Source organism: Pelophylax lessonae (genome assembly GCF_965119305.1).
Source record: "Pelophylax lessonae genome assembly, chromosome: 5".
In the NCBI taxonomy this organism is placed as follows: Eukaryota; Metazoa; Chordata; class Amphibia; order Anura; family Ranidae; genus Pelophylax; species Pelophylax lessonae.
The window spans coordinates 9258560-9280516 of record NC_138772.1 but is presented as its reverse complement, the minus strand read 5'-3'; the positions used below and the strand labels follow the sequence as shown (position 1 = coordinate 9280516).

The following is a 21957-nucleotide window of genomic DNA, read 5'->3' as shown; positions in this document are numbered from 1 at the left end:
GGTCACCCAGGGTCGTGCCATGATTCCAGGATGTTACGAACCAGTGCTCTGTACCAGGCGTTTGAAAGTGGCCAAATGCCCGAAGGGTGGCTTATTGGTAAAGTATTTTGTCTTAACAACATAAACTGTAAGATTACATAGACATAGGAATAAGCTACATCGGTGTACACCCTGATTTAAGCAAAGCCTACCTAAAATGGATGTGTTAGGAGTTGGCAGGCTGTTCGCACACAACCAGATCAGCAGCCTAGCAGCTCACAACAGAAAGATTTCCAAAGTTGTCTTTGAGTCAAATAAAGGTGGTTAACCAATGTGTAAATGGTGTCCTCTAGCCACCCAAACAAAACCTACAAATGATTCCAATGGTATTGCCATATCCCAAAAGTACTTTGCATAAATGAGTCAATATTGGTTTCCTCACTCTAGTTGCAGATATATTCCAGAAGTAATGCCTATGCTAATGTAATAGGAACAAAATACGGGCCAAGTTGGAACTTGCAAGAGAAACACACCACTTTGTGTGTCCTTTTTCCCATTTGTATTAGTGATTTAGGCAGTTAGACAGAGTTGAGATGTTTCATATGAGTTTTTGCAAACAGACGAGCAGGTTGTTTAGTAAAATGCATAATTGTCTCCCATTTTGAGGAGTCATCTAAAGTCACATGATATGAAGAACTAATGTATATTTTTATTTTTTTCAGGGGATGCTGGTTACCCGCAGCTGACGTGGCTGATGGCTCCAATCAGGTACCCCCAGGGCCGAGCAGAAATGAATTACAACAGGGCCTTGCGGAGAAGCCGGAGTATCATCGAGTTGACCATAGGTCTTCTCAAATCCCAGTTTCTCTGCTTGGCCCGGCCTGGGGTGAACTCCTGTACTCTCCTGCAAAGGCTTCCAAGATCATCCTGGCGTGCTGCGTGTTGCACAACATGTGCGTTGCCCGGGATGAATCTTGGGAGATGACGGAGGAGAGGGAGCCAGAGGTCCATCAACTGGCGGCCCCCAGGCGGCGGAGCAACGCTGCAGGTATGGCCACCCGGAATACCCTGGTTGCTAGCCACTTTACATGTAAGTACTGTAACCGGTCGAGATAGGGCATGTGTATTAATTTGCTAGTTAGCAGAGGTGCCACTCACAGGGAGACAGAGGGTAATTATCATCTGCCAATGACACTTGCCATTGTAGATAAAGTGTAGTCAACATTGGTAAACTTGTGTTACTTGAGCAAGAACATGCACCTCTAACCATAAACATGTTGGTATTGTGAATAGTGGAAAGGGCTGATAAGAGCTGGCAGGTGTTTATTTGTGTCTATGCCACCTGTGTAGTTATTGATAACATGAACGGCTGGTTGGTATCTTATGGTGTTCTAATTTTTCAGAACCTGGAAATCTTGGAATCATGGCATGTACCCTGAGAAGCCTGTGGTGATGGGCTGTCTGGCGTCACAGGTGTGTATTCAAATGTTTGCATTAATGTTTTCTGGTTTGTGTAAGTTGTCTGAAAATGTGTTATTTCACTCGTGATGTCAAAATTAAATGAAGTTCAGAATGAAGCAAACGGGCATTAAGATGTGATTTTCATAATGAAGTGTCTTATCCTTTGTTTTATTTTTCCAGGAGTGGTACTGCTTGCGGTTGTAGCTTGTAGAAACCCACCTTCATGGACTCCACTCGTCTTCTTTTGTGGTCAGTGGATATTTGGTGAGGCACATGGCCAGAACCGGCATCGATTACCAACACGAACACCCTGGAACTTCCAAAGTGGCTTGGAAGCTGAACAGCAACCTGGCCATGCCTGTCCCCTATGAGCTGGTAGAGGTGCAGAATTGATTCTGGACTCTGCATGAAGTTGGTGAAGAGATCAGAATCCCGTATCCTTGCCTAATGTAGCCATGGAGCAAAGATCGTGGGCTGGCGCTGTAAAGGCACACGGACTGGAGACTGTCAATATTAGCTTGCTGCATCCCTCCTTATGCTGTCATTCCATAAACAATAAACACTTTTGAACGGAACATGTGTTTTTTGTTTTGGGTGGGTGCCTACAGACAAAAGGGCCATACACACTCTAAGATTTTGAGAAGACTTTATCCTTCAGATTGACCTTTTCTATGTAGTGCAAGGGCCTGCCTGATTGCATACAAATTGAAAGTGTTGAGGTTTGACCTCATATTATATGGTTTGGTTAAGTCTACAAGGAAAAAGTCTTGAGAAATTCTTAGTGTATGGCCCATTAAGCTGCCAAGGCTGGAGCTTTGCACTTTGCATGCTGCTTGTACTGGTGATGTGAGGGGTTGGAATGTAGGGTAGGGATGTGACAGTGTTGTGTTGAGGTGTGAGGCAAATGTAGTGTTGGACTATGAGGGTCTGTGTTGTTCAAATATGGAGAGAGTCCAATATCAGACACCTATGTTTATTGGTCCAGAAATTGTAAGAACCATGGTAAATATGTAAAGAATTGCATCTTGAGAAAACTAGGACCACACTCATAAAATCAAAATTGTGTTGGTTCCATTAATGTGCTTGAAATTTGGGTAGAACACTAATTATATATGACTTGTAAAAAATTGCGCCTGCTGACTGTTAATATAACACACTGTTCCTGATAGCGACAGTCTCATTATCACTGTGAAAATTGACTGACCGATCGTAGGTTATCAGACAAATCAAGATAAATGTTTATTATGTGTATTGTTTGTTTGTCTATAATGGTAGGAAAGCCTTCTTGATAGCCACTACACCTGGGAGTATACGGTTTAATATACATACACCAAGTGGCTTTTCAGGAGGGTTTTTAACCATAAAGAGGGTCTAAGGACCCAGATACATTTAAGTGATTTTGTGAATGTGTAAATCTTAGAGACATGTTTTGTTTATGGTTTTGTTAAATTATACTGAAGGTTTAGGTCTGATGCTGGCCATACATGATACAATTTTCTTACAATTGGAAGGTACAGTTTTCTTGAAATTTACCTTCAGCTATGTAGTACAAACATCTGCCTAATTGGATACAAATGAATGTGTTTAATTTTGACCTCTTATTATGTGGTTTGTGGTGGATCTAACAGAAAATTGTACGATAAAGAGTTGTCCGGACATGTGTGGCCAGCCTTAGAGATATTAGGATACAAGTAAATCTTTTAGTAAATGTTTAGTTATAATATAAAGTACATGGAAAAGCAGGGAGAATTGGTTTATTTATGCCCCGTATTAATACAATAGAATAGGAAAAAGCTACGTAGAGCTATTCGAAGTGAAAGTGAAAGTCTTTAAATACGTAGATATAGACCACAGCGATTGCCTATAGACAGAAGACGGGTGAGACTGTTTGGGAGTTTTGGGCTGCAGTTAAGTGTCACTGCTGAGTAGCGCAGCCTTATAATTCAAACGTTTGTCGTTAATTTAAAGTCACAGTACATGTTAATTGTAAAACAGCAAGTTTCTGATTGGGCTACTAAAACCTTGGAAGGTTTTCAAAAAGCCATAACATAGGACATTTTCAACATAGGCCCCCCTACAATAATAATATTACCTTACAAATACCCCTGACCATACCTGCACCCCACAGTTTCATTCTCCAAGGCAGGTGTAGTTTTCTTCGTAATGTCAGACAAGCACAAATTTTTGCTTCTCTAAAGACCTTATCATATACGCTTTAAGCTACTACATTTCCTTACGCGAGGGGAAAAGAGGGGGGGGGGGTCGCTGCTGCAAATGCACTTCTGCATTAGTTCCCTAATTCAGAACAGTTGGAGGACAAACGGTCCCAGCGTTGACACACATATACAATAATTTTATAGTATTTTCTTGAAGTTTTGCCATTTATACATTTGTGCCCATCTTGTATGAGCGTAGTAATAATGAATAAAAACACTATTTTACTAGGAAAAAAAATATAAATTGCCGTTGTCGGCAGGATATTTTAAAGTTATTTTTTATAGAATTATAGATAATGAAAAATTATATTTTGCAAATGGTTCCCTATGTGAAGGGGAGCCTTCCTGCAAAATTTTGAAAATTGGCTACTTGCCAAGAAAGAGTTCAAGGTTAAATATCTTTGTTCCTGTTATAGTTATGGAATTTATTTTTGGGCAGAAAGAGTTACCGCAATTAGTGTGACCATTGGACCCTGTTGGCACAGAGCCAAAAGTTTCAAATCAGATTAACTTTTTATCTGATTATAATTCTTGAATTATATTTTAGGGGTATCCTCTATTGAAAGAGGGGAACCTCTGGCCAGATTTTTGTTAGAACGGTTAAAAAAAGAAAAAAAAAAGTTTTTAGGTTTGTATTTTGATCTTAGCATGCAAGTGGTATCTGATGTGCCATCTCTACTGACAGCCATACCATCCGATGCTACCCACTTTACAGTGATTGGTTTAAGTAATGTGTTTTTTTAAGCATCCTATTGGACGAGGAGACACAGCCATCTTTGTTTCTTGTTTTTCAGTCCAGGTATCTGACCTGGTGTAGAAATACCTTAGGGCTAAGTAGACAATTCAATTGTCCGCTCTATAGTTCTCCAGACAATGCAAGAGGGGATGGACACCTGCTCATGGGTCAGTCCTGCTACAATATGTATATGACATATGTAGTCACTCTGTGGAGGCCAGTCAGAGCGAGTGAGTTTATTGAAGAAATGTACATGTATGAGGACAAAAAGTGTCACAGGAATTATGACAGTGGTGTCAGGAAAGTGTTGTTTACCTTGGTTTTGTTCTCACAGAGGGTGATAGTAGAGTCAGTCACATAAGAAGTGGGTCTTGCCAGCCCACAGTGGGTCTTGCCCGCCCACAGGATCATTGCTTGTTATGGATCCGGACTGCTCCTATCTATAATAACATTTTGAGACAAACCACAGGTCCAGAAATGTCACAAGAAATGTTAACTGCGTTTATATATCTGAAAAATGCTATGAATGTAGCGCCTGCACTGGGCCTCCCAAATCATGGAAAAATGTTTTGTGTTTATGCAAGGGACAATTGTAAGACCATGACAGGTGTACTTGCCCAGGAGTATGGTGGTAAACTTTGCCCTATAGTTTTTGTCCAAAGATGGTCGCAATCCAGGTCTAAAGGCATGCCTGAAGTGACTCCGAACATAGCACATAGCATCTTGTGAGATGGTAATAGGGATGGCCACATAATTTGCCCTAGGTAGGCCCCAGTTTTAAATGGGCTACTGGTATTAAAGGGTGTGTTACACCACAACATGATATATAGGCAGCCATAGAAGGAGCAGAAGATGTTTTTGTAGTTCATTTCCTGCTCCAGGCCAAAAGATCACACATTATCAAAGCTACAAACGCATGCTACAGAACAGGTTTTAAGGACTAGGGTAATGTTTTAGAAAAAGTTTGGAATCACCTTTTTCTAAAAGAGGGGAGCTCTTGTGTGTATCCCCGCAGCTAGCGCCCTACTGTTTATTGCCTAGTATTATGGAATAGGACACAGGGGGTGGGAAAGAACATATGAAGTAGTACTGACAGTTTAGTGCAAGCATATGTTGCTAGGTGCATCACCTGTATTAGGAACAAACAATCCAAACAAACAGACCAAACATGAGCATCTCCAATACCCATCAAACCCATTCACACATCTACAAATAGATTTCACATATAAGGCCCAAAGTAGGGAAGAAATAAGAGTTCTTTTTAGTCAAATAGTGGACGTGTTCAGCAGATGAGTGGAAGTTTTTAGGACCACAAAAAGGGAGATGCCCACACGGGGGCATGCATTCTCAATCAGGAGATTATTCCTGGATGGGGGTGCCTGCTTTGAATTAGTTCTAATAATGCTCCAGCTTTCATATCAAAAATATGCCAGGTACTAGTTAAAATCTTGAAAATAGATTATTATCTGCAGAGTTCAGGTATAATGGAAAGAATGAATAGCACAAATAAAGACAAATTGAGAAAAGAGTAATTGAAACTTTGAATCAAGTGGAACGGAACGAAAAGTTGCTCGCACCTTTCTTTTCTCTTTACAGGAAAATACCCATCCCTTTGGAGAAGGAGATGTGGTGGTAGTGAAGCTGCTGCCCAAAGGAAAGAAACAAAAGGATTTCGCCTACGGCCCAGAGACCACCGTGGTAGCAGTTACCAGGACCGCTGTCTTGACCGAACACAGCCCTACTTGGATCCATGCCACTAGAGTGAAGTTGGTGCGGAGAGGACCTGAGCCGGAGGATCCAGAAGCAAGAAAGGCGGTACTAACGGGGGCAGACCGCCCTGACCTTGAACAGGAGAGTCAAGAAAAGGGGGTACTGACAGGGGCAGACCGCCCAGACCCTGTAGAAAATGACTTTTCCAGTTTCACCGGACTCGGGCAAACTATGGCTACTGATAATTCTGATTTCATTTTCAGTGTTTTCCCGTGTATGGACTGTTACTAACTGCATCTATCACCCTGAAGACCTGGGTGTCATGAGAAGTATATGCGGACCATACCCTTCATATGAGACACATAACAGAACAAAGAGAGGATTGAGTATTGAGAATGGTGTAGATGAGAATCCACCCACTTTTCATAGTGAAATGCTATTGACAAAGTTTAAATATGCTTATGCAAAGAAGTCAGGTTTTGAGAAATGTTGGATATGTAGTAAACTCCATCCAGAAATGGCCCGCATCCCTCTTATTGCTGTCCCTTTGAATATTACCCAGTTTCTTAAAGAGACCTCTGCCACTTTAACTAATGTGTCAAGTACTAATAATAGATGTAGTAGATGGTAGGAGCCATTTCCCAGACTGGTGTTTCAGCCTAGGAAATAACACACGTGTTAACCCTTCCATTTGCAAAAAGTCAATTTTTAATATTTTTTATATCTCTGCCTCTGATGATGTCATTTTCTTTGACGACACGCGTCAGGCGACCCGGGAACGATTAGCACGCCACCTTACACCGCGGAATTTCGTTATGATACATGCTCCTTTACATTTCGATATGTGTGAGTACCTTTCTTTATGCCAATAAATGTTATCCTGTACAGTCTACACTATTGTCCTCCCCTTTGTGTTGAGGTACTGGAGCTGGGATCAACTTGCAGCAAGCCCAGGCGATACTCCCTATATCAGGCTATCTATACCCTACTGGTGTCAGCATATCAGATCATTTTGAGTCGGAATCCCTGAAACAATTTGGTGGTCCATCTTGCTCCTCTTGGATTCATACATCGCTCTGATGATATTGATCTCTGGTAAGCGCATAAGAGTGCACATCACAATTGGGTGCTAGCTTTCCTTTACCTGCACAGTTTGGATCTGGGATCTTGCCTTTTTTCCCTGTATGGACTTTATTTGGACTTTTATGGATGATTTTATTTGCCTATAGTGTTTGGCGCTACTACATTTCCTTTTATGCCTATCAAAGTTTTATCTACTTTTTAGTTGGCTGCCTACACCTTTTTATTCACATATATGTGTATTTTTATATATTTATGTGATTAATTTGATTTATTTGTGAGTCCAATTGTCTGAGCGCAGATATCCCACCCCCTTTTTTTAATTTTTAATATTACTCCCTGCCAGGTCCCATTGAAAAAATCATGTTCTCTGTTTGATATATTAAGTCCTAGTTTAAATAAGACCATAATGAGTAATTACCAGAATTTCTCTAGAGACATACAAAGAATACTGGACCACCTTGTAACCGCAGTACAGAATAGACGCCTACAAGAATATATTTCCCAAAGACCCCTTTCACTGGGAAAGAGTATATATGTATGTTGTGGGAAGGAATGTTACCCCTGGGTCCCCCTCCATGTCTCAGGGTGGTGCTATTTAGCTTCAGTGGTCCCAATTATGGGAGTTGTGGATAATGACAACAATGAGCACATGCTTGAAGCAAGTGCACATCCAAGATATCCCCTAAGACATAGAATCAAGCGAGATCTGTTCAGCAAGGGAGATCTAGCTTGGGCCTGGCTCCCTTCCTGGACTGGGTGGTCAATCGATATGATGAAAAATTAAATAATTATTCTGGAATCATTGATGAGATCATGGAAAATAATTCAGATGATATTAAATTGCTAAACCTTGAACAAAGGGCCATTAGGAAGAAGTTAGAATTACATGATCTAGCTATAGAGAGTATGAGTGCTGCACTGACTGGCCTCTATGAGCATACTGAGGACTATGAGTGTTGCACTTGGATATACAATACCACTTTGGAAGTGCCAAATTACTATGACATAATTGCCCAACACAGAAAGGAGGTCAATAAGTTGCAAGAAGAGGCCCGCAACATTGCTAAAAGCTGGGACCCCTTTGCAGGTATGGGGGCTTTGGATTTGGAGGGATGTTTTCCTGGTTAAAAGACATTGCTATGATGATTGTAATGATTTTACTTTTTCTATTATTTTTATATGCATGTTTTAAACTTCTTATGTGCCTAATCGCTAAAACCACAAAGAACCCAGACTCAGATAGCAGAGGGGGATCTTATGTAAGTTTGTATTTTAACAGAGATGCTGAAAATGTTGACACATTTCTAACAGCTGGACAAGGTGTGCTGATGCAACAAACCCAAACCCCTTTTGATTACCAGGAATATGTAAAGTTTTATAAAGCCAAGAAAGCTAAGTCTACCATTTAGGTGGGCAGGATTAGGTCCTTATTTGATTATACTAAGGAAGCCAAGGACATTGTCGCCTAACCTGCTGTCCCTTTCCAGAGAGACCTTGTGTCCTCTGATGACACTGTATAAATGATAGGAAGAAAAATCATGCATATGAAATTATGATTTTTTAGAGGGGATTGAAGAGGAATGACAGGCATGTGCACCTCTACTTTGTTCATGCCACCATTTTCTAGCTTGACATGTCTCACGCCATTTTAATGCAGCTCTGACTTATTTGAGTTATTTCATTATATACTGTTAAAGATTGCTTTAAGGCTTTAGTTACAAGAACAATGAAACTCATAAATTACCCCAATGTCCTCACACTTTAGGTCTGTATCCTGTTCAATATCGCACATTCACTTCCTCTTTTGCTATACAAAGCTGTAGGGTCTAGACAAGGCATATTTTGCAATTCCTAACAAACATTTACTTTATTAACCCATTGTTTGGCTTCTGAGAGCACTCTCCCCCCTCCCAATTGTATTTCCTGTGGATTTTCTGTATAAGACTTACCCCGCTCCAAAATAAAGTTAAGAATGCTTTTGACTGAACACTGGTTCAGTGTCTTTTTCAAAATCTGTCTTTTTCAAATCAAAATGTTTTGATGTGTCTTGTCAAAATGTTTTGATGTGTCAAAATGTGTCTTTTTCAAATCAAAATCTTTTTCAAATCAAAAATGTGTCTTTTTCACAGGACAAAGCATTCTCCCAGAGCTCTGCCTTTTACATAGAACAGACCAGACTTTGCTATAAGTCAGGGACTTATTATATATACATTTAAGGTATCTAGGTAGGCCTTAAGAAAATCACCTACAGTCTCCATCCATCCATCCATGTCTCCATCCATCTATCCATCCATCCATGTCTCCATCAATCCATGTCTCCATCCATCCATGTCTCCATCCATCTATCCATCCATTCATGTCTCCATCCATCAATCCATGTCTGCATCCATCCATCCATCCGTGTCTCCATCAATCCATGTCTCCATCCATCCATGTCTGCATCCATCTATCCATCCATCCATGTCTCCATCCATCCATCCATGTCTCAATCCATCTATCCATCCATGTCTCCATCCATCCATGTCTCCATCCATCCATGTCTCCATCCATCCATGTCTCCATCTATCTATGTGTCCATCCATCCATGTATCCATCCATCCATGTCTCCATCCATCCAGCTCTCCATTTATCTATGTCTTCATCCATCCATGTCCCCATCCATCCATCCATCCATCCATCCATCCATCCATCCATGTCTCCATCCATCCATGTCTCCATCCATCCATGTCTCCATCCATCCATCTATCTATCCATCCATCCATGTCTCCATCCATCCATCCATGTCTCCATCCATCCATCCATGTCTCCATCCATCCATGTATCCATCCATGTCTCCATCTATCTATGTGCCCATCCATCCATGTGTCCATACATCCATGTATCCACCCATCCATGTATCAATCCATCCATGTTTCCATCCATCCATGTTTCCATCCATCCAGGTCTCCATTTATCTGTCTTCATCCATCCATGTCCCCATCCATCCATCTATCCATCCATCCATGTCTCCATCCATCAATGTCTTCATCCATCCATCCATGTATCCATCCATGTCTCCATCTATCTATGTGTCCATCCATCCATGTCTCCATCCATCCATGTCTCCATCCATCCATGTCCCCATCCATCCATCTATCCATCCATCCATGTCTCCATCCATCAATGTCTCCATCCATCAATGTCTTCATCCATCCATCCATGTATCCATCCATGTCTCCATCTATCTATGTGTCCATCCATCCATGTCTCCATCCATCCATGTCTCCATCCATCCATGTATCCATCCATCCATGTCTCCATCCATCCATGTCTCCATCCATCCATGTTTCCATCCATCCAGGTCTCCATTTATCTATATCTTCATCCAGCCATGTCCCCATCCATCCATGTCTCCATCCATCCATGTCTCCATCCACCCATCCATGTCTCCATCCATGTCTCCATCTATCTGTCTCCATCCCCTCATCCATGTGTTCATCCATCCATATATCCATCCATCCATGTATCTGTGTCTTCATCCATCCATGTCTCCATCCATCCATCCATTCATGTCTCCATCCATCCATTCATGTCTCCATCCATCCATGTCTCCATTCATCCATCCATGTCTCCATCCATCCATGTCTCCATCCATCCATCCATGCCTCCATCCATCCATGTCTCCATCCATCCATGTCTCCATCCATCCATGTCTCTATCCATCAATCCATGTCTCCATCCATGTCTAGATTCATCCATCCATGTCTCCATCCATCCATGTCTCCATCCATCCATCCATCCATGTCTCCATCTATCCATGTCTCCATCCATCCATCCATCCATCTATCCATGTCTCCATCCATCCATCCATGTCTCCATCCATCCATCCATCCATCCATCCATCCATCCATCCATCCATGTCTCCATCTATCCATGTCTCCATCCATCCATCCGTGTCTCCATCCATCCATCCATGTCTCCATGTCTTCATCCATCCATCCATCCATGTCTCCATCTATCCATGTCTCCATCCATCTATCCATGTCTCCATCCATCCATGTCTCTATCCACCTATCCATGTCTCCATCCATCCATGTCTCCATCCATCTATCCATGTCTCCATCCATCCATTTATGCCAGTGGGGAACTGGTAGGGGTTTGTGGAGGGATTGGGGGGATTTGTGCTGGCAGGGGACCTCAAAGTCACGCAATTTTTTACCGCGTTTTTTTGCCGCGAAGCAATACCTAATACATTTTTCTTTTTGCGCCCCCCCCCCCAAAAAAAATTTTGAGGACCAGCCGTCACTGGTACTGATCCTCCTATTCTTGGGTTCCTCGCTGGTGCTTCTGACCCCCCCCCCCCCCCCAATGAGTGACCCCAGGGCAGGCTGCTTGCTCTGGGGTCACTGGTGCATGCTCGTTCCCGAGGCACCTCTGTGTGTCTATGCGATACACAGAGCATGGCTCAGCCCCACCCTCCTCACAGGCTGTGACTGACAGTAGCAGGAGCCAATGGCAGCCAATGACAGCTCTCGTGCACAGCGCTGGATCACGATCTGACTCAGGTATGTATTGAGGAGGGGGAGGGGGAATCTGCACAGAAAAAGTATTTTTTTAGCGGCATGCATAGATTGGAAGAACTTAAAGTATTCACATATTGGACTGATTAATACAGAACTAAACGTTTAACTAAAGAAAACAAAGAGTTTTATATCAAACGATGTCCTACTAACCTGATAAACTGCCATGTATAGCCCTCCTCTTCCGATTGGCTGAATAAAAAAAATAATATTATTAAACAAGAAGAAGGTAATATGTAGCAAAATATATTTCTCTTAAAATCTGACCATATTTAATCCTGAGAAACCTCTAGAATTTCCCATATTCCCATCAACCCTCCGGGGATGGGGAGGTGTCTGCCTGGTGACGCCCCTTATATTATAATAATATGTGAACAAGTTGTGGGTGGGACAGAAGTTTCCCCAATTCTCCTTGCAGACTTTTACCTCCTGGTAATGGCACAGATTAAATATCTGGAGCATCGGCTCCTCTCTATTATGGAGGTTTAGGTGGACTTACAGGACACAAGGCTCAGAACACTGAGCAACACTCATGAGGGTCTCCTCTCCGAGGAATACAGCCACAGATGTGGAGAGTCTGAGGTAGTGTAAGGAAGGTCCTGCTAGTATACAGAATGGTGCATTGGAACATATACACTGCCTGGCCGGTGAATGAACGTGTGAATGCATTAAAATGTGCAAGAAACTTTCACTGATGCTACTACCAAACAAGCTGTTTAACCACTTGCTGACCGCCCCACGCAGATTTACTGTGGCAGGGCGGCTCGGCTGTGCATAATCACATAGATCTGTTTGATTATGTGCACGCAGTCCAATCACATTTGTGTTTAGACCGCAAGCACATAATCACATAGATCTACCTGATTATGCGCAGCCGAGCCACAGTAAATCTGCGTGGGGCGGTCGGCAAGTGGTTAAACAGTTTGTGATTAGACAGATACACGCGTGTGATTAGACACAGCAGGAGGCAGAACAGGGAGGCGCGGCTCCATCGCCGCCGGCCACCTGCAAAACTGACAGGAGAGCCGCCTGGAAGGTAGACAATGCAAGATGGCTCTTCTGTCAGAGAGGCAGGGAAAGATCATGTGATTCAGCTAATCTGACCGATCTCACTCTGCCTCTGTCCAACCCATCCCCCACACAGTAAGCACATCTAGGGAACACATTTACCCCTTGTATTAACCCCTTCCCTGCCAGTCTCATGTATACAGTAACAGTGCATATTATTTAGCACTGATCGCTGTATTAACCACTTTAAGACCGGAGGATTTTGCTGCTCAATGACCAGGCCACTTTTTTCAACTCTGCACTGCGTGACTTTAAGTGACAATTGCGCGGTCATGCAATGCTGTACCCAAACAAAATGTATGTTCTTTTTTTCCCCACAAACAGAGCTTTCTTTTGGTGCTATTTGATCACCTCTGTGCTTTTTATTTTTTGCGATATTAATAAAATTAAAAATATTTTAAAAAATTATGCAAAAAATTGACATTTTCTACTTGGACTGTTAGAATATATCGAATATATTTAATTTTTGTCATATATTTAGGCCATAATGTATTTAGCTACATGTCTTTGACAAAAAAATGAGCGTATTTTTATCCACTTTAAGACCGGAAGATTTTACCGCCTTCTTGACCAGGCTATATTTTGCAATTCGGCACTGCGTTACTTTAACGGACAATTGTGCGACGCTGTACCCAAATGAAATTTACATCCTTTTTACCCCCCCCCCCCCACAAATAGAGCTTTCTTTTGGTGGTATTTATATTTTTAATTTTGTTCTTTTGCTGCAGAAGATTCATTTTTATCAAAGTTTTATGTTATAATTCTGCTTTAATAAGGACTGCAATTGGCACAAAAGCTACCTCATTTGCATTTTCATGGCCCCATCAGGTACCTGCCTGCAATATGTATCGTAATTCTCCAACCCAGTTCTGAGTTCCAATCCTTTATTGTAGATAGACAAACACATTACAAACACCACACAGTCTGCCCACACATTTCTGCCAGGAGGGGGCAGGGAGGCGCACAGTTTGACAAATGTATCTATCCCAATGGTTCACTACCGGAGAATGAAGGATGTAACTGGGCTCCCTGGACATTCTGCTCCTGCCTAGGTTACCTTGGGAATAATCCAGATCTTCTGATCACTGGCTTTCCCTGCATCACATTCCTTGTCCTTCCTCACACAGATATTTATTAGGAATTGTTAGGAAATGGTCATTATAGATGAGAACTCACCTCTCTGTATTCTCCACTTCTGGAGGTCATTAGCAGGTCCCCGCAGACCAATCAGTATAAAGACATCAAATGTTACACTCAGAGCCCTTTCTTCTCCATATGTGTCTATCAGGAGGTCCTTGGTGGTGATCCTGTCTGCATTTTGTAGTATTTCTCGGGGGATGGGAGGTTTATCTCCATAAGAGAAAAAAGACAATTCACTCCTAAACCTCTTAAAGTCACTTCCTTCTAGATCCACCAGAGAATGTAGGATAAGATCCTCAGGGGTTTGTGGCCCCTTTCCCAGAACACCAGGAGCCCATCCTGCAAAGAGTACAAAAGGGAAACAAACATTAATCCTGATTGGACAGTTTTGTACACATGACAGCAGACAAGTCAGTACTGGCAGCTGATGGTCTTATAAAGATCATATATAAGGGAAAGGAAAATATCCTACATTGACCTATGGAGAGATCGGCTTCCCTGTGACACGACTGTCTTCATGATTTTACCTTACTTCTCAAGAAGAATTATTTATTGTGTGAAAACACCTAGGAGTCCATTTATAGAACATTCATTGGAGAAAAGGCACAAGTATTTACCAAGCTGTATGAGTTCTCCCCGTATTTTCTCTACTAAGACCTTCTATGATCATCAGCGCCATCCAGTGGCCAATTAGTGGTACATTTTTCTGAAATACCTAAGGCTGCATTCACACTTGAGCGTAGCGTTTTACCGCGTTTTTTACCGCGATTTTCAGGCGTTTTTTTCAGGCATTTTTGGAGGCAGGCATTGACATCTATCAAAAATGCTGGTAATCTGCCCAAAAAGAAGCTCATGTACTTTTTTCAGCTACCGGCGTTTTGCAAAATGCTCAGATGTGAACAGGGGCCATTTAAATGAATGGGGTTTTACTTGTTGGGCGTTTTGGAACGTTTTTTTTTTAGCGTTTTTGGAGCTGAAAAACACTCAAAAACGCCCAGGTGTAAATGGAGCATCAATCAGAAAACATATTGAGTTTTGGCCACTAGATGTCGCTGATGATCATAAAGTAGGTACATATAGTTACATAGTTACATAGTAGGTGAGGTTGAATAAAGACAATAGTCCATCCAGTTCAACCTGTGTAGGTGTGTGTGAGACTGTAATCATCTAACATAGCCCTTAATCTCCTGATCCTTGAGATGTAAGTCTAAGAGTCTTTTGAAAGTCACCATACTACCCGCAGAAACCACCTCTTGTGGTAGACAATTCCACAATCTTGTAGCCCTAACAGTAAAGAACCCTCCTCGTTGCCTGAGGTTAAAACGCTTCTCCTCTAATCGCATTGTATGTCCTCGAGTCCTCATGCAATTCCTTCGAATGAACAGCTTTTTTTCTAAGCTGAGATCCCCATTAAGATATTTATAAATTGCTATCATGTCCCCTCTCAGACGTCTCTTCTCCAGGGAAAATAAATCGAGCGACTGCAGCCGCTCTTCATAGTTAAGGTCCTCCAACCCCCTAATCAGTTTAGTTGCCCTTCTCTGGACTTTCTCCAGCTCCAACACATCCCTCCTGAGGACTGGCGACCAGAACTGGACAGAATACTCCAGATGCGGTCGGACCAGAGTTTTATAAAGTGGAAGAATTATAGTCTTATCTCTGGAATACATCCCTTTCTTTATGCATGCTAATATTCTGTTGGCTTTGGAAGCTGCCGCTTGACATTGCATGCTGTTGCCTAATCTATCATCAACCAAGACTCCCAGATCTTTCTCCATTTTTGATTCCCCCAAGGGTTCCCCTCCTAACGTGTATTGTGTTTTTATGTTTTTAGTCCCCAAGTGCAAAACCTTACACTTCTCCACGTTAAACCTCATTTGCCATGTCGTTGCCCACTCCGTAATTTTGTCCAGGTCATTCTGTAGGATATCTGCTTCATGCTGTGCAGTTATTGCCCTGGCCAATTTTGTGTCATCTGCAAAAACTGATAACGAACTACTGATCCCGTCCTCAATGCTGTTTATGAATAAATTGAACAAGGTTGGTCCCAGGACTGAGCCCTGGGGGACCCCGCTTACTACCTCAGACCAGTCTGAGTATGCGCTGTTTATTACCACCCTTTGGACACGGCCTTTTAGCCAGTTCCGTATCCAAGAGCAAACCCTGCTGTCGATACCTGCAGACCTTATTTTATAAATTAAGCGCTTGTGGGGAACTGTATCAAACGCCTTAGCGAAATCCAAGTACACCACATCCACTGGTCTCCCCCTATCTAGCTCACAGCTCACCTCCTCGTAGAATGCTAAGAGATTGGTTTGACAAGAACTCCCATTTGTAAACCCATGCTGGTTACTACTGATGATGTTGTTGTCTTTAGCATATTCTACAATATAGTCCCTTATCATCCCCTCCAAAAGTTTACATATTATTGATATCAAGCTGACAGGCCTATAATTTCCCGGGATATGCCTCTGGCCCTTTTTGAATATCAGAATCACGTTAGCCTTCCTCCAATCCCCTGGTACATCTCCTGACCTAATACTGTCCGCAAAGATCAGGAACAGTGGTCTAGATATAACCTTACTGAGTTCCTTGAGAACTCTCGGATGTACGCCATCCGGGCCTGGTGATTTGTTAGTGTTAAGTTTATCCAGTCTTTCCCTGATTTCACCCTCTGTTAGCCATAGCGGCAAGTCCTGTGTATTACTACTAACCATACAGTCATGGTCAGTGTACCCCTCCTTTTCCTGTGTAAAGACTGACGAGAAAAAAGCATTCAGCACGGTTGCTTTTTCAGTGTCCTCAGTAACCATCCTCCCATCATCGTTAATTATGTGCGCAATATGCTCTGCCCTAGTTTTCTTGCTGTTGATATATTTAAAGAATTTCTTTGGGTTTTTTTTACTATCCTCCGCTATTTGTCTCTCAAAGTTGATTTTAGCCATCTTGATTTCTTGTTTACTTTTCTTATTTGCCTCCTTGTATTGCTGGAAGACCGATACTGTGCCTTCTGATTTATATTTCTTGAAGGCCAATTTTTTTCCCCTAATACGTTTTTTAACGCTACGGTTTAGCCAGCCAGGTTTGGCTTTGTCTCTTCTAAATTTATTTCCCATAGGAATGCACTGCAAGATGCCTTTGCTTAATATGTTCCTAAATCATTCCCATTTTTCCTCTGTGGTCAGTGATCCCAGGATTTGGTCCCAGTTTACCCTTTCCATCAGTGAGTACAATTTTGGAAAGTTTGCCCGTCTGAAGTTTAGGGTTCTTATGTTCCCCACTTGCCTTTTTATATTGTTATTTACACTAAATGTGATCATCCTGTGATCGCTAGAGCCCAGGTTGTCCTGGACTCCTACCTCCGAGAATATGTCAGGGCCATTAGTGATCAATAGATCCAGGATAGCATTTTCTCTAGTAGGGGAATCCACCAACTGTGACATGTAATTATCCAGTAAGGTTTCCGTGAATAGCCGGGCCTTATGCGAGTGTGCAGTCCCCTCTTTCCAGTCAATGTCGGGATAATTGAAGTCCCCCAATATGATGACTGATCCCAGTTTTGCCACTTTACCCATTAGTGCTAAAAATTCCAGCTCTACCTCCTCCCCTTGGTTAGGTGGCCTATAGCAAACCCCCACAACTACTTTTCCCTTATCTTCTTCCCTATCGAGTTCAACCCACACAGATTCTAAATCCATGCTCATCCCTTCCGTAATATCACTCCTTTCTAGCACCGTTATATTGTTCTTGACATAGAGACATACCCCTCCCCCTCTTTTTCCTACCCTGTCCTTCCGGTACACCGAATACCCTTGGATATTGGCCAGCCAGTCATGTGAGGGGTCGAACCAAGTTTCTGTTATTCCCACAAGGTCTATGTCCTCTTCATGAACTAACATTTCCAACTCATCCAGCTCATTATTAGCTAGGCTCCTGGCATTAGCATATACCCCTCTTAGTTTTATGGAAGTTAAACGTGATTGGCGGTTATGTTTATTTCTGTTCGGTCTGCGGTTTTCCCGCACAGACCCGCCAATTGATGTTGTCGACCTACTGTCGCTGCTGACCCTACAACTGCCTTCAGTCCTCTGCTCCCTCCTGACTGACTCTACTTCTGAGCCCTCCCCCCTGTCTCCTAGTTTAAAAGCCCCTCCAACTTGGTGGCCATCTTTCTCCCCAAAAGAGCTGTACCGTCCCCATTAAGGTGCAGCCCATCCTTACTAAAGAGCCGGTAGCCGACTGAGAAGTCAGCCCAGTTCTCCAGGAACCCAAACCCCTCCTTCCTACACCAATTCCTCAGCCACTTGTTAAGTTCCCTAAGCTCCTTCTGCCTCTCCTGTGTGGCTCGAGGTACAGGCAGTATTTCAGAGAAAACCACCTTGGAGGTCCTTTTCCTCAATCTATTACCTAAGTCCCTGAAATCGTTCTTAAGGATCCTCCACCTACCTTTAACTTTGTCATTACTGCCCACATGCACCATGACCGCTGGGTCATCCCCAGCCCCCCACATCAATCTGTCTGCCAGATCTGCGATGTGCCGAACTCGGGCGCCCGGTAAACAACAAATCCCCCTCAACCTGCAACTCGGAAAACATGTTAGGGTGTACCAACTCAGGACTGGCCTCCCTGACACTCCTCCCCCTAACATTCCTAACAGTCACCCAGCTGCGTACCTCTGCTGCTTGCGTCTCCTCTATTCCTCCCTCCTCTATGCTGACCCCTGCCAGCGCCTGATGGGTAAAGTCCAAGCTCCTTTCCAGGTTGTAGATGCCACGCAGTCTTGTCACTGTGTTCTGTAGATCCACGATGTGGGCTTCCAGAGCAACAAGTCGCTCACATCTTGCACAGCAGTATTCGTCCTCGATTGTTTCATCAAGGAACGCATACATGCAGCAAGAAGTGCACTGAGTGGCATCCGCAATCCTGTTGGACATTATTACCCACTACTCTATGGGGATAATATTAACGACCTGCTCTTCCTTACCTACACTACCTCTAACTTCCCTGGTACAAAACCTGGGGTACCCACCAGTCGCTAATACCCTCACCAGTCACTAAGATACTCACCAGTCGCAAGGATCCTCACTAGTCGCAAGGATACTCACCAGTCGCAAGGATACTAACCAGTCGCAAAGATACTCACCAGTCGCAAGGATACTCACCAGTCGCAAAGATACTCGCCCACCAGTCGCAGATACTCACCAGACGCAGGATACTCACCAGTCGCACAGATGCTCACCAGTTGCAAAGATACTCACACCAGTTGCAAAGATACTCACACCAGTTGCAAAGATACTCACCCACCGGTCACAAGATACTCCCCAGTCGCAAGATGCTACCAGTCGCAGATACTCACCAGTCGCAAGGTGGTCACCAGTCGCAGATACTCACCAGTAGCAAGATGGTCCCAGTCGCAGATACTCACCAGTCGCAGATACTCACCAGTCGCAGATGCTCACCAGTCGCAAGATAGTCACCAGTCGCAAGATAGTCACCAGTCGCAGATACTCACCAGTCGCAGATACTCACCAGTCGCAAGATGCTCACCAGTCGCAGATACTCACCAGTCGCAGATACTCACCAGTCGCAAGATGGTCAACAGTCGCAGATACTCACCAGTCGCAGATACTCACCAGTCGCAAGATGGTCACCAGTCGCAAGATGGTCACCAGTCGCAGATACTCACCAGTCGCAAGATGCTCACCAGTCGCAGATACTCACCAGTTGCAGATACTTACCAGTCGCAAGATGCTCACCAGTAGCAAGATGCTCACCAGTCGCAGATACTCACCAGTCGCAGATACTCACCAGTCGCAGATACTCACCAGTCGCAAGATGGTCACCAGTCGCAGATACTCACCAGTCGCAGATACTCACCAGTCGCAAGATGGTCACCAGTCGCAAGATGGTCACCAGTCGCAGATACTCACCAGTCGCAGATACTTACCAGTCGCAAGATGCTCACCAGTCGCAAGATGCTCACCAGTCGCAGATACTCACCAGTCGCAAGATGGTCACCAGTCGCAGATACTCACCAGTCGCAGATAATCACCAGTCGTAGATACTCACCAGTCGCAAGATGCTCACCAGTCGCAAGATGCTCACCAGTCGCAGATACTCCCCAGTCGCAGATACTCACCAGTCGCAAGATGGTCACCAGTCGCAAGATGCTCACCAGTCGCAAGATGCTCACCAGTCGCAAGATGCTCACCAGTCGCAAGATAGTCACCAGTCGCAAGATAGTCACCAGTCGCAGATACTCACCAGTCGCAAGATGCTCACCAGTCGCAGATACTCACCAGTCGCAGATACTCACCAGTCGCAGATACTCACCAGTCGCAAGATGGTCACCAGTTGCAGATACTCACCAGTCGCAGATAATCACCAGTCGTAGATACTCACCAGTCGCAAGATGCTCACCAGTCGCAAGATGCTCACCAGTCGCAGATACTCACCAGTCGCAAGCTGGTCACCAGTCGCAAGATGCTCACCAGTCGCAGATAATCACCAGTCGCAGATACTCACCAGTCGCAAGATGGTCACCAGTCGCAAGATGGTCACCAGTCGCAGATACTCACCAGTCGCAAGATGCTCACCAGTCGCAGATACTCACCAGTCGCAGATACTCACCAGTCGCAAGATGCTCACCAGTCGCAGATACTCACCAGTCGCAGATACTCACCAGTCGCAAGATGCTCACCGGTCGCAGATACTCACACCAGTTGCAAAGATACTCACCCACCGGTCACAAGATACTCCCCAGTCGCAAGATGCTACCAGTCGCAGATACTCACCAGTCGCAAGGTGGTCACCAGTCGCAGATACTCACCAGTAGCAAGATGGTCCCAGTCGCAGATACTCACCAGTCGCAGATACTTACCAGTCGCAGATGCTCACCAGTCGCAAGATAGTCACCAGTCGCAAGATAGTCACCAGTCGCAGATACTCACCAGTCGCAGATACTCACCAGTCGCAAGATGCTCACCAGTCGCAGATACTCACCAGTCGCAGATACTCACCAGTCGCAAGATGCTCACCAGTCGCAGATACTCACCAGTCGCAAGATGGTCACCAGTCGCAAGATGGTCACCAGTCGCAGATACTCACCAGTCGCAAGATGCTCACCAGTCGCAGATACTCACCAGTCGCAGATACTTACCAGTCGCAAGATGCTCACCAGTAGCAAGATGCTCACCAGTCGCAGATACTCACCAGTCGCAGATACTCACCAGTCGCAGATACTCACCAGTCGCAAGATGGTCACCAGTCGCAGATACTCACCAGTCGCAAGATGCTCACCAGTCGCAGATACTCACCAGTCGCAAGATGCTCACCAGTCGCAAGATGGTCACCAGTCGCAGATACTCACCAGTCGCAAGATGCTCACCAGTCGCAGATACTCACCAGTCGCAGATACTTACCAGTCGCAAGATGCTCACCAGTCGCAAGATGCTCACCAGTCGCAGATACTCACCAGTCGCAAGATGGTCACCAGTCGCAGATACTCACCAGTCGCAGATAATCACCAGTCGTAGATACTCACCAGTCGCAAGATGCTCACCAGTCGCAAGATGCTCACCAGTCGCAGATACTCCCCAGTCGCAGATACTCACCAGTCGCAAGATGGTCACCAGTCGCAAGATGCTCACCAGTCGCAGATACTCACCAGTCGCAAGATAGTCACCAGTCGCAAGATAGTCACCAGTCGCAGATACTCACCAGTCGCAGATACTCACCAGTCGCAAGATGCTCACCAGTCGCAGATACTCACCAGTCGCAGATACTCACCAGTCGCAAGATGGTCACCAGTTGCAGATACTCACCAGTCGCAGATAATCACCAGTCGTAGATACTCACCAGTCGCAAGATGCTCACCAGTCGCAAGATGCTCACCAGTCGCAGATACTCACCAGTCGCAAGATGGTCACCAGTCGCAAGATGCTCACCAGTCGCAGATACTCACCAGTCGCAGATACTCACCAGTCGCAAGATGGTCACCAGTCGC

At 44.2% G+C, this 21957-nt stretch overlaps 1 protein-coding gene across 1 annotated transcript in view; it reads right to left on the bottom strand.

The window, feature by feature from the left end:
• The window catches only part of LOC309555538 (NACHT, LRR and PYD domains-containing protein 3-like), a gene marked incomplete at both ends in the record, with an annotated part of 102045 nt that overhangs the window by 61881 nt on the left and 18207 nt on the right, over positions 1-21957 (bottom strand). The window contains one exon of the mRNA XM_082257604.1: positions 13989-14291. Within this exon, the coding sequence (XP_082113730.1) occupies positions 13989-14291 (303 nt within the window). The remainder of the gene's footprint in view (positions 1-13988; positions 14292-21957) is intronic.